The sequence below is a fragment of the Alligator sinensis genome, unplaced genomic scaffold (assembly GCF_000455745.1).
Source record: "Alligator sinensis unplaced genomic scaffold, ASM45574v1 scaffold366_1, whole genome shotgun sequence".
In the NCBI taxonomy this organism is placed as follows: Eukaryota; Metazoa; Chordata; order Crocodylia; family Alligatoridae; genus Alligator; species Alligator sinensis.
The window spans coordinates 736,468-751,980 of record NW_005841851.1 but is presented as its reverse complement, the minus strand read 5'-3'; the positions used below and the strand labels follow the sequence as shown (position 1 = coordinate 751,980).

The 15,513-nt window shown below is 45.0% G+C and overlaps 1 protein-coding gene across 1 annotated transcript; it reads left to right on the top strand.

Moving 5' to 3' along the window:
- Nucleotides 1–6: 6 nt before the first annotated feature.
- On the top strand, nt 7–5,495 carry DFFA (DNA fragmentation factor subunit alpha). The gene is made up of 6 exons (XM_025211271.1): nt 7–149; nt 972–1,133; nt 1,794–1,927; nt 3,272–3,461; nt 3,689–3,843; nt 4,946–5,495. Exons 3-6 carry the CDS (start codon nt 1,907–1,909, stop codon nt 5,147–5,149), a joined length of 570 nt encoding a protein of 189 aa, XP_025067056.1. The 5' UTR covers nt 7–149; nt 972–1,133; nt 1,794–1,906; the 3' UTR covers nt 5,150–5,495.
- The last annotated feature ends 10,018 nt before the right edge of the window (nt 5,496–15,513 follow it).

Below are 15,513 nucleotides of genomic sequence, written 5' to 3'. Positions count from 1 at the left end.
GGGCCGGGAGGCCAGGGCAGCAGCGGGGCCGCTGGACGGCGGCGGGGAGGACGGTGCTGCGGTCCCGTCGCGGAAGCAGTGCCTGATCCGGCGGAACCACGAGCGGGAGTACCACGGGGTGGCTGTGTCCTGCCTCCGGGAGCTGCGCAGTAAGGGTGCGCTGAGGGCGGGGCTTGGAGCCAAGAGAGGGGGGCGGGGCGGGACCCTGAGGGTAGGTGGTGGGTGTATAGGTGGGAGGAGGCTCCCTTCAACGGGAACCCGTTGCCCAGCAGGGTGTTTTGGCTGCTGGCGCCAGGCCTTGTGGGATTGGAGATGTGCCCTCGGGAACTTCCCCCAGGCAGCTGCCCCCCGGGAGCGGGGCTTGAGAGCGTGACCCTTTAGCGCCACGACGTGCAGCTCCTGGCTGCGCGAGGAGGGTCCGGGCATTCGTAGCCACCTGGCTCGGGAACGAGGTGAATGTCGGGACCTATTGCCGCGTTCCCTAGGTTCAAGGAGCCTGGCACAACTACACCTCTTGCGTGCCCAGAGGCACCGAGGTGCCAAGTGCTGCACATGCCAGCGTCAGCGTTTCCAAAATACAGCCCGTGTCGTGGTAAAGGTTAAACTCTGTAATTGCATTAAAGATTTTTAAGCTCCATTAGAGAAGGAAATTGCTTTGGCTAAATCTACACTATTTGCTTTGGAGATCCCAGGCTGTGTGTACTTAGCCTTTGCTCTTCTGCCTGATGACTGAGTAGGCTTGGCTCGCATGTGGAGTTTGTAAGTGTTCAAAACAGTACCTTGATCTCATGTCTCCTTGCTTTGGGCTTTCCTCTCTGGATTGCTGCCTTGTGACACGTTTATCATAGGCGCTCCATTCCCTCACGTGTTAACGCGGGTCAGGCATGTGGTGCTGGACAAGCGATGCCTACCGTAGCTGCCAAGGCTGTCTTGCATCCTTGATTCATAAAAATAAACGATCTCTCCTGCAGCCTGTGATGTTCTAGCCATTGACAAGACCTGGGAACCCATCACTTTAGTACTGGCAGAGGATGGCACCATTGTGGATGATGAAGATTACTTCCTGTGCTTACCGGCTAACACCAAGTTCGTGGCGTTGGCCCGAAACGAAAAGTGGTCCAGCAGGAGTCTAGGTACTGAGTGGTGATGGTGGTAGCTTGTCTGTGAATGTCCCAGAAATAAAATCATCTGCTTATGTTGGACTGAGGGCTCTTTGCTGGACGCCCATTTTAGAAATGGTTTCTGCATTCCATCTTCTTAGGTATGAAGAGAGAACCTGTTATGGACAGGTGATATTAATCTTCTGCTACATTTAAAAAAAAATCATCTTGTTCATCTACATGAATACACTCATACTGGTAAATGTGGGAAAGGCAAATGACAACAATGAAGAGGTGGGGAGAAAATATGTGAGCTCTGGAACAAGTCTGCCTTCATGCATCTTGATAGGCACCAAGAAAACAACTGAAAAAAAAAGTTTAAATGTTACATTGCCCTTCTAATCAGTCACACAGATGGGTCGGCCCAAGAGACTACAGCTCATGAATGGCTTCTGAAAGCAGAGTTTTAAACGCTTCCCATAATTGCAGTGTAGGTTTTGTAGCTAGGATTCAAACTCCAAGGGCAAGAAAACATCAATAGCTCATAGACCAGACACTGCTTCCTCTATTATACATAACTACTATACTCCCAATGGACAGCTCCCCACAAGGATCTGTCTGGATTTTGTTGTCACTGTCTTTGCAACCTTGAGTTTCTTAGTCTTGTGATTCTGGTTATGTCTGTCATGTTAGATGGGGGCACAGCCTGGCTCTCAAGAGAATCCACGGATGAAGTGGACACCAGCGAAGACAAGTGGAAACACCTGGCCCGGCAGCTGAAAGATGACTTGTCCAGTATCATTTTGATGTCTGAGGAAGACCTTCAGGTATAATGAGAACTACTACAGAAATCTGCCTACCATCCTTCTCCCCACTCAGTGCCTTTTGGTTTTACTAGTAGTGGGTGAAAATGTAGGAAAGCAAAATCTATCAGCCTGTCCAAATTCAACTGCAGTTGGCTTGTTCTGGTGCTGAAATGAAGTTCAGCTCTGGGGATAACATGCACTTGATTGGTAGTGCAAGCTCCAGATTATTCTGTCCTTCCCCTAGACAGTGCTCTTTCCTGGGACAATTTCTTCTCTTGCTTCATCATCTCTTCTCAGTATCCCTCCCCCTCCACACTTAACACCATCCTCCTCTTTCCTCCTCATCTTTCTGTGGTGATGCAACATCCTTCTTTCTGACTGCTTGCTAAATTCTTAACTCCTTCCCTGCCCTCCAACTTTACTTGTCCTTTTGGTTTGTATTGGCCCTGAAGGTTGTGGCTGTTCTACCCTGGCCATCCCTACTGATGTGGCATGTTCTTTCCTTCCTGATCTCCAGTTGATTCACCTGCCTCAGGCTCCAGTTTGAGGTTGACCCTGCCTTTTGGCTAGGTCATGTGAAAGTCCCACCCCTGCCAGAGTACCCAAAGTCAAGAAAATAAAATCTTCTGCCTTGTTTGGACTTGGTGCTCAGTAGACTTGCTAGGACTATTTTTCTGCAGGGAGGCTCTGATGGGGAGCTGTATTATGAGGGCCCCAGTTGCTCTCCCCACAGAAAGAACTGAAGAGCTGCTCAGCCAGCAACTGAAATAGGCTCCCCATCAAAGCCTGATGCTTGCTTCTGGTATCAGACAGTAGGGCAGACTGGATTGGCAGCAGTCCAGTCACTCTTACCTGACCAGTGTCAGTCCCAAGAACAAACCACTTATAAACTAGACCACTCCCTGCCTCTTTACATTGGCATGTAGTAGAATTTGGTTGTGGTGACAGCACCTTATGGTGCTCATTTAACAATGGAGCAAACAACCTTGATTTTTCAAATGCTAAGTGCTGTTGGTATGTGTCACACTCAGATCCTACAGTTCGCATAAACATTCTTGTTCCAAAGTTGGGCTGTAATTTCGCACCTTTCTGAGTACTTCATGGCTGCTTGTTAAGAATATTGGGATTTATGAGTGCCGTTAGAGCTTCTTATAACCAGACTGATTTGCCTTGGCATGAAAGCGCATAGCAAAACTTGCTCTCACAGACTTCTTTCAACAGGGAGACTTTTGCTGCTATGCATGCATCATTTGGGAGGCTGGCTGGGGTTTAGGGCCTCCTTATGCTGTGATCAAGAAGAGAGAATATTCAAAATGAGGGTTACCTAAATCATTCCGTGAGACAGGAGTCCATTTTGTTACTCAGGTGCTCATTGATGTACCATGCATAGAGCTAGCTGAGGAGCTGTCCCAAAGTCAACCCCAAGTCCAGGTATTACAGGATACCCTGCAGCAAGTGCTGGACAGACGAGAGGAAGAACGACAGTCAAAGCAGCTTCTGGAACTCTACTTGGAGGCCTTGAAGAAAGAGGGCAGCATCATAAGCAAGGCAGCAGGTAGGAAGGGTTGGGCAGCTAGAGAGAATCAGAAAGGGTGGGGTTGAATTAGAGGAGGAGGGATGGTGGGCAAGCTGCAAGCGAGTCACTGGGGCTGGGAAGACACTTGTGAGGATGTAGCAGTAGCCATGGCAGAGGAGAGAGCAAACTCATCCAAAGCATTTGTGCAGCCCTGCATTCGCATTCATGCCAGTGGCCACACACGCACTCTTCCTGCTACTCTTCAGAACCAGAAGCAGCACTCAGAGGGGACGTGGATGTGGTTGACGCTGGAGCCAGCAATCCAGACACCTCGACCAAAATTACACTCAGTGACCAGATACTTACTGCACTGAAAGAAAAACCTGCCCCAGAACTCAGCTTAGACAGTCAGGATCTGGAGGTGAGTAAAGACCAAGGTTAGTACAGGAGGAAGCAAGGAGGGCATAAGGGCATGGGGACAGAAATGGGGAAATTGCCTCTTGAACTACATCAACAATTGGGTTTCCACAGCTTAAGGCACAAACAGCGAGGTTTTAATGTCTCTGTCTACCTTGCTGCACCCCAGCATGGCACTGTAGAACTTTGCAGCAGCCTCTCTGCCTGGAGCTCCCTTGTGGTGTCACGCTGCCATTTTCCAAACAGTTGTTTGTCAAACTTCCTTCTCTAAAGGAAATATTTGCTTGGAGCTTGGTCAGCCATTCACAGAACATGGTCACCCAGAGTTCAGGCTATTTTACCAAGCAAGCTCTTTGAATATGGCGCTGCACTTGGCAGCGTTTTGCAGTATTTACCAGCCAGCATAACAATGCAAATAAACCCCTACCTTGGAATCGGGGAGAGTCTCTGGATTTACCTCTCCCTCGCTACACAAACAAGGTTGAAGTGCATTGACCTTGTTTGGCAAGAATACCATTCAGTGTCCTGTTGTAAAGTTTTGCTGGACTTTTCCAGAGGAACTGGAGTTTCTAGAATCCAAGCAGATTAAAAAATCTAAGCCAACAAATTAAGGTTGACAGACAAGAGTGTTAAACCAGGGGGCCCCAGTTGGGTATAGTAATTCAAATGTTTGCCTAACTGAATGGTCCATCAGGCTTGCATATGTGATGGCACATAAGGAAGACATATGCCTGGCCTCACATAGAGCCACCTTTGACACGATCTCCGAAACGATCAAGTACCCATGTACATGTACAGCTGAGTTGACAGGAGTCAGCTTTCAGCATGTCTAGAGCAGGGATCAACATCATGCCCCTGGAACTACTGCGAAATGTCTCAGTTGCCCAGCTATTGCACCCCTTTCCCACCAAGTGCCTAGTCTTGATTAAATATCTCAAATCTGTTATTAGCAATTCAGCATCTCTCTCGTGATGACCCACCTGTTCTCAATGGGGGAAGGGTTGTGCTTCAGGAGGATGTGTTGCTAGAGGAAATTCTAGCTGCTGCAGGAGTCAAGCTGTCAGCACCGGGAGTCTGTGTATCAGTAACTTCTGTTTCTGTCACAGTTGGTTTTCAAAGAAGACACTGAAGTCTTGGCTCTGGCATTAAGCTGGGACAAGCAAAAGACTGAAGCTCTCCAGCAGGCCTGTGATCAGGAGCTCTCAAGGCGCCTACAGCAAGTGCAAGCTCTACAGTCACTGAGGAGCATGTCAAAGGTCAAGAAATCACTGCCCTGGGGAGACTGGCTAAGTTCAAAACGCAGGAAGTAAGAAACTTTGTAGACCTGCTGCTGGCAATGCTTCAGGTGTCAAGGAAACATGTCTCTGGGGCACTGGAGCCAAAACAAACAAGTGGTATATTACAGTCTTAATACCACATTTTGCTGTTCATGCTATGCGCTAGCTTTAGCAAACTCAGAAAACTGGGCTTGTCTTGACAGTTAATTCCTGTGGCATGAGACTCTAGGACGTCGTATAACCAAAGGCATTATGGAAAGGGAAGAGGGGAGGTTAAGAATCAGAACTTCAAATAACTTCTGTGAACACAATCATTGTCTTGCTAAATGCAGTGGAGAGAAGGAGGCGGGACTGGGAATATGGAGCTCCTGATTGATAACCGACAGTCTTGGTGGCTACAAGAAAGTCACTTACCTTGTCTTTTCTCTCATCTTGAGAGAATTATGTACCTCACAGGGGTATTGTGAGGGTGAGTTAACGATTAGAAGGCACTTTGAGGATCACTATGTAAGCATTCATTTCTGTACCAAGTGCTGATGCAATGCAGGAGGGCAGACCGTACCTACTTGTTCAGTTTAGAGTTGTAATGTAAAGTGCAGCAATAAGCAGAGCGCTATTCAGTGCCCATTCCTGGGGGGGACCTAGTAAGGTTACCACATTTCCCAGCAACTGCTCTCTTGGCATTGACTAATCCCCAACCTAGGCTCCTGGCACTTGACTTCAGATTTCACATTACAATTTTGATTAAACTCTTGCTCAATGGGCCAAATGACTTTTAGTTTCCATAACACTGTTTGCACTTCTGGTCAGGAAACTGGCATGGAACTATTATTTGTGAAATGTTTTGAGGATAAAAACACTTGGTTAGAAGGCCTCTCACACAAAATTAATATTGGGGATGTCTATATTTCTGTGTTTTATCTTTGATACAGCATCATGACCTTGCTCATATCGATTGACTTTTTTTAATGACTGAAATATTTTTAAAGGTATTAAAACCTTTGTACCCTACTGGTGAATATATATATGTATGTATTATGTGACTTGTTCATCAAGAATATAATTTTCTAATTCATAGATGCACCCTCACTTCTCCCAGACAACAGGGTGTGGTAGGGGAACTTTCACTGTCTCTCACCTATGGGTGTTTCTAATTGAATACTGGTTGGCAAATAACTTCCTCAAGGGCATCACTTAGCTTTTGCCAGCAATGTAAGTAATTTTGCACAAAAACACAGTTCAGTCCTGGGAGAGACAAAGGTAACAATTCTGAAGCATTTAAAAAAGAGAGGAGCAGAGTCTGTTTTTAATAGGTATAATACTTCCAGCTCTGTGCCTAACCCATTAATCTAACATTTAGGTTAAGCAGTGCAGTACACTAGTTGCTAAAAGTATAGAAAAAGCCGAATGCTCAAATGTGCCCCTTGTGTATAGAAATTGCAATCTAGCTTTAATGAATGTGCCATAAGCGCAGTGCAAGTATAGTTGCAATAAACATGACCCCAATCAGTTCTAGCGCCCTGTTATATAAGGTAGGCAAAAATCTGCTGCTTTAACAAAATTATAAGAAACTACAATTAACTCCTTAATTTCATACAAAACCTTCCTGAACCTTAATTAGAGCAAACGGGAGCAAATGGTAGTGGGGTGTCACACTTCCCTTAATAGGAAACTCCAGGACTTAATTGCCAAATGCCTACTAGTGTTCTGTTGTTTAAGGGGGGAAAAGCAACATTGGCCTTTGCTTTAAACTTCCTTTCTCTTCTGAAATGAGACAAATTAGGGAAAGTAATCTTCTCTTGCAGCACTTTTCTTCTGACAGTTTAAACAGTAGCAAGATGATACTTTTCCTGCCACTGCAGGGGTAGTAGTCTATTATATGCTGTCCTAGTAGCCATGCTGAATAGCACGTATACATCAGAAATGCTATTGAGGCACAGCCATGTCTTATTCAGTTCTACAAAGATAATTACAGAAATTCAGTAATTGAATACAAATCTAGCCCTGGTGAGAGCTGTGGTTTTCAGCAAGCTTGGTTTCACACTGTTTGCATAGAGCAGCTGAAGGGTTGGTAAGTTTTTCATTACAAACCCTTATTTTCAGAGGCTTATACTACCTGAAGCTTGACATGCAGGACACATCCAGATGAGTGCAGCAGTGCGGTATGCAGCACCGCAAACGTGTCTGCAGCACCACATACCATGCAGTCAGGTGTTGGGCGCACTGCCTGTGCATGCACTGCTTTGTTGGGTTTTTTTGACACCTGGATATATGAGGCAGTGCGCGCTGCTGAAAAGCGGAGTCAGGCTGCCTGGAGCCATGCTATAGCCGTCAGCCAGGCTCCATTCAACAGGAGTGTCACTGCTCTGGCCCCAGGAGGCCCCCCAGATAAGGCTGCTGGGGCCAGTACGCAAATGAATGGGGCTCACAGTGCTGGTCCCAGCCTCCCCCGGGGTAACTTGCCACACAACAAAGCATGTGTGGCACGGGCTTTCCCCGGGGAACCAAACATCTGCGCTTATCTGGATGCAGCCACAAAGTTCAGCCTAGAAATGAAAGCCCTACCCCCCTCAGATGTATATACAAAAATAAGAGAAGCTTATTATGGCTTTTCATGCAACTCCTAATGTGTTTTTTCTTATGTACACTACATAGTATGCAGTTAGGTGGGATATATGTAAATTGTCATTCACAAAGTACAAGGCCAATTTTGCTAGTGGAAAGCCACAGATGCCACAGCTATCTTCTTCAAGTAAGGGCTGCAGTGTTGACGCTATACAGCTTCCTTCCTTTCTAGCTTTAAAGAAAAATAGGCAAAGAGAAGAGAGAGCTTGTATTGTTTTCCTCTCTTTGTGGAACTTAATATATTGGCTATAAACATATTTTAACATGACTGCTTCCTACAAAGATGTCTCGTTTTTAATATGGGACAAAACACTCCATCCAATAAAAAAAAACAGCAGCGAATAATACAGAAACTTTTAAAACCTGCTATTTATTTTCAGTTTTTTTCCAGTTAGCATTTAAAAACAAAAAAACAACCACCCTCCATTTAAGTCTTGCTAAAATTTGCCCTTCATGATGTTATTTAACAGCAATCAAAGCCGTGTCTTCTATGCACAGACTAACACTAAAAAGAAGTGACACCCCCTAGAAATTTATATCAGCATGAAAGGAAAAATGAGTGTAGAGACTAGAAAAAATTATGCACAAACTAAAGTCTCCTGATAAAGCTTTCAAATAAATGATGAAAAAGATCTTTTCCAGGGGAAAGACTCTCTGCAATTAGGGCTGTACCAGCTGGGGCTATCAGAAACCTAAAAAGCAGGCATTAAAAAGACACAATCCTTGCATCTCTACTACAGATAATGACATAGATATTTGTTAAACCTGATCCTGCTGTCCATTCTTTTATTAGGTAATGAGGATTTGGGGTGAATAAAAACAACAGGATGAGGCAGATAATATTCTGCTTTATCACTGAAATGTGCCGTTTTGATAGTATCTGAATTACATTTCATTTGGATCAGGCTTAATCTGTTTCAATCATAGAATGAATTCTGATTCACATACTGTTCAGGTTGGTTAGAGAATTAGAGAGGAAGAGTGTCTAATCACTTATTACAGAGAGACAGTATTTGTTCACAGATGAGAGCAGGCACTGATAACGTTCATCTGGAGTGAGGCTGGTGGTGCTAAAGCCATTCTACAGTACAGCTTCACTGAGCTATTCTGCTAGCAAGAGGAGAAAGTCTTCCAAAAGAAATTCCTGCAGGGAGACTTTTCCCTGGCTGGGGACGGATGAAGAGCATCCCTCTCTTGCCGCTTGGCTAGCTCTACCGCTGCCTCAGCCAGGGGCGCTTCATTCACCTGGGACATCCAGTCAGACAGTGCAGACAGGAACGTGGGCAGGGAGCTTCTCTGTGCATCTGTCCGGTCCTGTGGGAGCTTGGAAAACAAGCAAGAGTTATTTACTCCGTGGAAGAACAGCTCTGGTGTGAGTGAACAACAGGAAACCTTGCATGACTGGATTAAGCAGCCTCATATAGAAAGGGAGGTCAGATAGAATTTGGCTCCATGCATGTGGAAGCTATTTCCAGTGATCTACTGCAGCAGTACTGGGGCAAACTGGCAGCTTGTAAAACCTTGATTTTCCAGGAGTGGGACATGAAGAGCATTAACTAATGCTCGCAAAGCATTTGTGTTTAGCATTTAAAATGGGCTGCTGCTGAGCAGTTATCTTAGCTCAGGTGCATATAGACTCATAAGCTTGTTCTCAGGGCCATATACTCACACTTGACAAAATTATGTCAACTGGAAATGAAGTCAATTTTAAGACTTGCTAAGAGGTGCTTCCCTTGCCAATTTCTCTGGTTTTACAGTCATGTTTGCATGTTTTACAATGTTTTTCTTACCCTTATTATTGTGTGGCAGACCCAGGAAAACAAAACAGCTACCACAAAATAAATGCAAACTTACCATACACAAAATGCTGTCACACGCATTTTTTCTGTGCTCTTTTTGATAGCAAACTTAAGAGTAACTTGCAACAACAGCCTGCTTTCGCATTACATATAGCATGTCCCTTTAAAAAAAAAATCTTCTGTAGTCAGCATCCTTCAAAAGCCTCATTGAAAATGACAAGGGCTATTGGGTAATGAACTACCAGACTGCAATGCTGTATCTCATCCCATAATTTCAGTGAAAAATCCTTTTTTAATGGTCCAGTTTATGTACTGATTCTTGGATCTTTTTCAAGATTACAGTAAATCAAATACGAAAGGCTGAAAAACTCTTAAAATGGCTAACTTAATTACAGTTTTTTCAACCAGTAATAGCATTCAATTATCTCTCTAAGTCAAGGCAGCTAAGCGATTAGGTCATTATGTTATTGGAATTTCCATTTCAGAGCCAGAGTTCCCTGACTGGAGCCAACAGATTTTACAACAATGTAGCAGCCTTTCACAGCAAATGATCCTAGATTATTTCTACAAACTCTCTCTCTCCACCTAGTTACAGCCACTTCTGGGGTGGGAAACCAGCAGCCCACTGACACAATAGGTGTGCGTATGTGTTTGGGGAAAGGAAGGTTCTGGCCAGGGACGTATATTAAAACCCCTCTTGCTTGTTAAATTTACCGAGCACTTCAGAGGTGGAGAAGAGCAGAGAGAACTCCAACACTTAACAGTCTTATCTAAATGATATATGAATGATATCCTTTATTCTTGGAAGGAATGCAACCCACCATTTAATTCCTTTTACAATATTTTCTCCAATGCCTGATGAAGGGTGTTTGTGCCCAAAAGCTTGCAATTAAAGAAATGTTTTTGCAAAAATCTTCTTGGTCTAATTAAAGATATCTCTACTACGCGTCCTGAGTACCCACCACTTAATGCTTTTAGAAGTAGGTTGTTCTCCGAGAGGAAGTACTAAATCCCATTGAAGAAAGTAACGGGCTAAAGAAGAGAAGGACATCAGGGGCTCAGAAGGGAAACAACTGCAACAAACCAATGCCTGGAGTGCTCTTGTTCCTAGTCTCACCAAGTTCCTTCCATGTCTCTAATCCATACCGGGGAAGAACTGTCCTTCACATGGGCATGTAGAAGAAGAGAGTAAACAGAAGCATTATAGGCATAGCAGTTTTGCATGTTTTCTACTTACCTTGTGATCTTTCCATAGAAGTTTTTCCTGTGATGGAAGCACAGCAGCCCCCATTGTCCTGGATACAGAGATCAGGAGGAGAAGAAACAGGCAGGAAGGAGGATGCATGTGGAATACTGTCTGATACAGCTCTGCCACAAGCTACTTCCCTCTTGAAAGTTATCTTTTTATGGCAGGGATGCAACTGCCAGCTTTATTTTTTATATTCCAGCAGCCCCCTTCTCCAAGATCAAGTAATGACGCACAAACCAGGGAGCAATTAACTCCCCAAAGTATGCGCTGTTTGGATTTAACCCTTAATTAGAGCCTCTGGGTTTTGCTGACATTAAGAGTGTATTTGTTGTTAATTTAAGCTGCATATGCATTCTGTTTGCTAAAAAAAAAACTGCATCATTTCCTCACCATTATTCCTATAATGACCAGGAAGCTTTGCATACCAAGTAGGGTGATTTAGCTGCAAATGATTCATAGGGGTGAATTTTGTGGATGGGTTTAATGGTGGGAGGGCTACCCACTAGGCCTGTGCAAAGCGGCTAGTATTCACTTTGGATTTGGATTCGGACGATTCGGGGGACAGTGATTTGATTTGGTGACTTAAATCACTGTCCCGATTCGATTTGGCCAAATTTGATTTGGAGATTCAGCTCCTGCCGAATCTCCAAATCAGCCAGGCCAAGCCAAGCCCATCCCCTGCCCCTCTCCCAGCCTGACAATGGCTGCCCCACCCGCCCTAGCTCCAAGCACTTGTTTAAAAAAAAAAAAAAGCCTGGCCTCAGAGGGTGCTGCCGGGCAGGGGGCGATCCCTGCTGCCCCCCAACTACATGGGGGGCTTCTGTATGAGCCCCTGGACCCCCCTCCCTCCCCCACGGGTGCCCCACCCAAGCCAGCTCTGGCCCTTTAAGAAAAAACAAAACAAGAAAACCTCCTAACTCACAGCTCCTGCCAGTGAGGGGCAATCCCCACTGCCCTCCACCATGTGGGAGGCTCTGCACAAGCCCCCGAAGCCAACGCAGGAGTGGTGAGTCCCAGGTCTTTTCTTGGTTGGTTTTTTTTTTCCTTAAAGGGCCGGAGCTGACCCGGGCAGAGCACTGGGGGTGGGGGGGTTGTCAGGGTGCTTGTGCAGAGCCCCCCATGCAGCAGGGGGCAACGGGGATCGTTGCCACCCCACCACACACCTGGCAGCACCCAGTGAGCACTGGGGCTTTTTTTTAAAGTACGGAGCTGGGGCAGGTGGGGGCAGCCATGGAGGGGGCTGGGGGGGTGCGGTGGGGAGGGTTAGGGGGGGCTGGCAGGGGTCATCCCCCCCGCCATGGTCCCCTCCCCCAGGCCCTAGTACTTACCAGCTCTGAGTCAGCTGCAGCTCCCTGCTGCAGTCACCAGAGACTGCCCAAATCATTTAAGCTCTCCGAGTCTTTTCTGAAGATTCGGAGAGCTTTGAATCAATTCAGACCTTTAAATAGGTCCCAATTTGATTCGGATTCAGAGATTCGGCCACCAAATCGGGGCCAGTCTCCTCTGAATTGAATCACCTCCGAAGCTTCGCACAGCCCTACTACCCACATAATTGAGGAGAAAAGCTTGAACATGCAACCCAAAGGCACGCCCTCCCTGAGCAGAAACCAGAAGACAAGTAGAAGAATAGGAATTATTTTTAAATAAAACAAAACCCCACAATATTTGAATATGCAGCGTTGGCAATACTGCCAGGGAAGGGTAACTTTCATTTTAGGATAAAAAGCATTGCAGATATTATGTTTTATAGGACCTGAGAATCAAGAATTTTAAATTCAGTTCCCAGCCCTGCCATTACCTTGCTGTGTGAATGCAAGTTACAACCTCTCTGCCTTGGTTTCATCATCTATAAAAATGGGGATAACAGATTTACTGACTCAGGAGTTCTTTGTGAGGATCGGTGTTTGAAGAGTACTTCAACGCTCTACAGAGATGCAGTGTACTATTACAATGATCTCTGCTTGTGCCAGCCTGGGGTACTTGCTGGATAGACCTTTAGAATGGAAATTCAGGACTAACAGTGCCTCAGGTGGCTTTGTGCACAAAACTACAGGCCCAAGCAAGGGCTCAGATTAAGATTCACATACCAGATGAACACATGGAAGGGTGTGGCATTCATTCATAATTAGGGAACTGAGCACAGGGATTGAAGCCAGGAACTCATTTCATTTCCTTCCCTATTACTCAACAACCTGGGGGATGCAACAGAACCTGCCTGAGTGCATGTATGTCAATGCATCCCCGCCACCCATACCGATTAGTGTTCTGAACTCTTCCTCACTGGTGCTCTACTAGAATGTTTCGGTGGTGATTTCTGGAGATGCCAACCCATCCATTTCTGTCAAAGCCCCAAGAAGCAATGAATTCTTGAAAATTCTGAGAACAGAACTCAATGCAATAGTAGGAGGAAGACTATTGGAACCATTTTCGTGCCATCCACACTAGCACTTGCACAGTACAGACCAAAATGATATTTAGCCTTACTGAAAGTAAGCCTGATCAGGGTTCATGTAGTGAGCTGTCAGATAAGCACTAGCATGTGTGGCCAAACATATTTCACAAGTATGCTCATTAGACCACAGGGCCCCAATTCAGGAATTTTCTTTAGTGTAAGCAAAATCCTGGAGATCCGGGTTTTTCTTAGTATACATTTTCTATACCCTCCTGGGGGGAAGAATCAAGCACTTTTACACTGCCTCACTCCAAAGAAAGTTCATAATAAAAGCAAGTAAGTACAGCACTGCTTCATGGCAGGTTGAACCCTCCCATTGCCAATGGCCGGACAGAGTCTATGAACCTTTAGATAGGGGGCAACAGCTACTTCGTTAAAATCTGTAAGTCTCTTTGAAGTACAAAATATTAAACAAGCATAATTTAGATATATTTGCATATGAAAAGGACTCCTTAGGGTCCCTAAGCTCTACCGGAAAAATATACCATCAGTGCCTTCTGCAGCTCATATGGGATCATGCTGATACAGCCCCAGGTAGTCCACAGAGCACCAGTGGACAGATCAGTTCCAGAATTAGACTGTTCTATGGAATTGATCCTACAGTTTCTTTCCCAGAATAGCAATAAAACCCCACAACTTGACGAGAGAAAATAAAAGGGTGAAAAAACTAAAAGGAGCAGTGGAAGTATCCAAAAAGGCTGATTTATGCCAAAAACACATATTCTAAAGGAAATGACACTTGGAGGAGGGTCACAATTCTCTCAGCCAGTCACCAGTTTCAGAGCTCCAAATACAAATGAAACAGCTGGCTGATATAGGAGACTGCTCTGCACTCCCTGTAAGACATGCCAATTTAATTTACAAATGTACCTTTTATTTCCCACTCCTCTGAAGGCAACAACATATTGAAGGTGTCACACACAGCTAGAGAATACCTCTCTGCTGGTTGATTTGGGAATACTGCTGAGAAGCTCAGATAGCTGGTTGAATCCCTGCCCACAGAGCCTCCTATCTCAAGGTTGGAGGAATTGAGGGGGGAAAAAACGGGGGGAAAACTCAACACTTTTGTCATATTTTGGTCACACCAATGAACCCCACAGCAATTCTACCCTGAACTTTATTTCTATCCCATTCCTCCAAGTGCAATATCCCTCACCCAAGACAATCCATTGATCATATATCCTCCTCCTGCAGACAGGGCAAGGAAACAAAGGTGTCTGCTAGTTGGGGATGGTACTTGATTGTTCTGTCCAGTCGTAAAAGCTTAAGGTTTCCTTTTACTTTCTATTACAAAGGAGTTTCTCTATATTTAAACAGATACAAGATCACTAAGTTGAGTCAGTAGGGCACAGCACTATATGGCAACAGCTCAGGATCACTGACACGAGATACAAATTCAAAAAAAAGAAGGAAAAAAGCTGTTAAAGAGGACAATCGCACACACATATAGTATCATCAAAATAATTGCATAGAAATGACCCTAGACACAGATCCCATCTATACCAATAAGGGAAAGATATAGTCCCCTTTAGAAGAGAACCCATCTGCTACTAATCAGGTTCGTAGCCAAAAGCCCATAGAGCAGCAGAAAGGATGAACTGGTTTTAGAACAGGTTGTCATGACCTTCTTTTTCATCTACTGCACGGAGATGCAGCTTACTCCATCCCAACTGTTTAGCGAGCATTGCACTCAAGTAATTTCACATGGAAAATAATGATGCAGGAAAGTCTACTTTAATAGCCCAGAACAAGTATGAATGATGGCTGAAAAATACTTTCAATACACTTAAGCACAGCAGCAACAAAAACAAACAGGAAATGAACAAATCTTACTAGTAATTTGGAAAAGCCAAACAACGGCATGGAGAGTTGCCTAGAAGAGCATCTCACACTCTCTTACTTCTGTTTGCTGGCTAGGCAGAGGATACCTAGCGTTGGAGTTTCTAGCCCTCATGACTGATTCTGTTTTGGAAAACTATTAAAATAGTCCTTGTTTGCTTCCCTTTGCAAACCATATTTTGGTGATGGCTAAACAACTCTTGGCACTGAAGCCTGTTTTTGAAAATGGAACTTAAACAATTACCAGGTTCACCTAAAAGATGAAAGGTCCCATTGCTGTAACTGCTTCGCAAGGGCAACTCCCAATGGAGTTTTCCATGCAGAGAGGCTGTCTTTGTTCCCTTAGGGTACAGTAAGGGACCAAGTCGCAAAGCAGAAAGCTGGCAGAAGTGATTTGAAAGATCATGCCACATTGGAATCCTCACACTCAGCC

Coding starts and splice junctions, on each gene's coding strand:
- DFFA (XM_025211271.1), top strand. CDS start 1,907: ATGTCTGAGGAAGACCTTCAG. Junction 1,928..3,271: donor TGTCTGAGGAAGACCTTCAG/GTATAATGAGAA, acceptor TTTGTTACTCAG/GTGCTCATTGATGTACCATG. Junction 3,462..3,688: donor CATCATAAGCAAGGCAGCAG/GTAGGAAGGGTT, acceptor GCTACTCTTCAG/AACCAGAAGCAGCACTCAGA.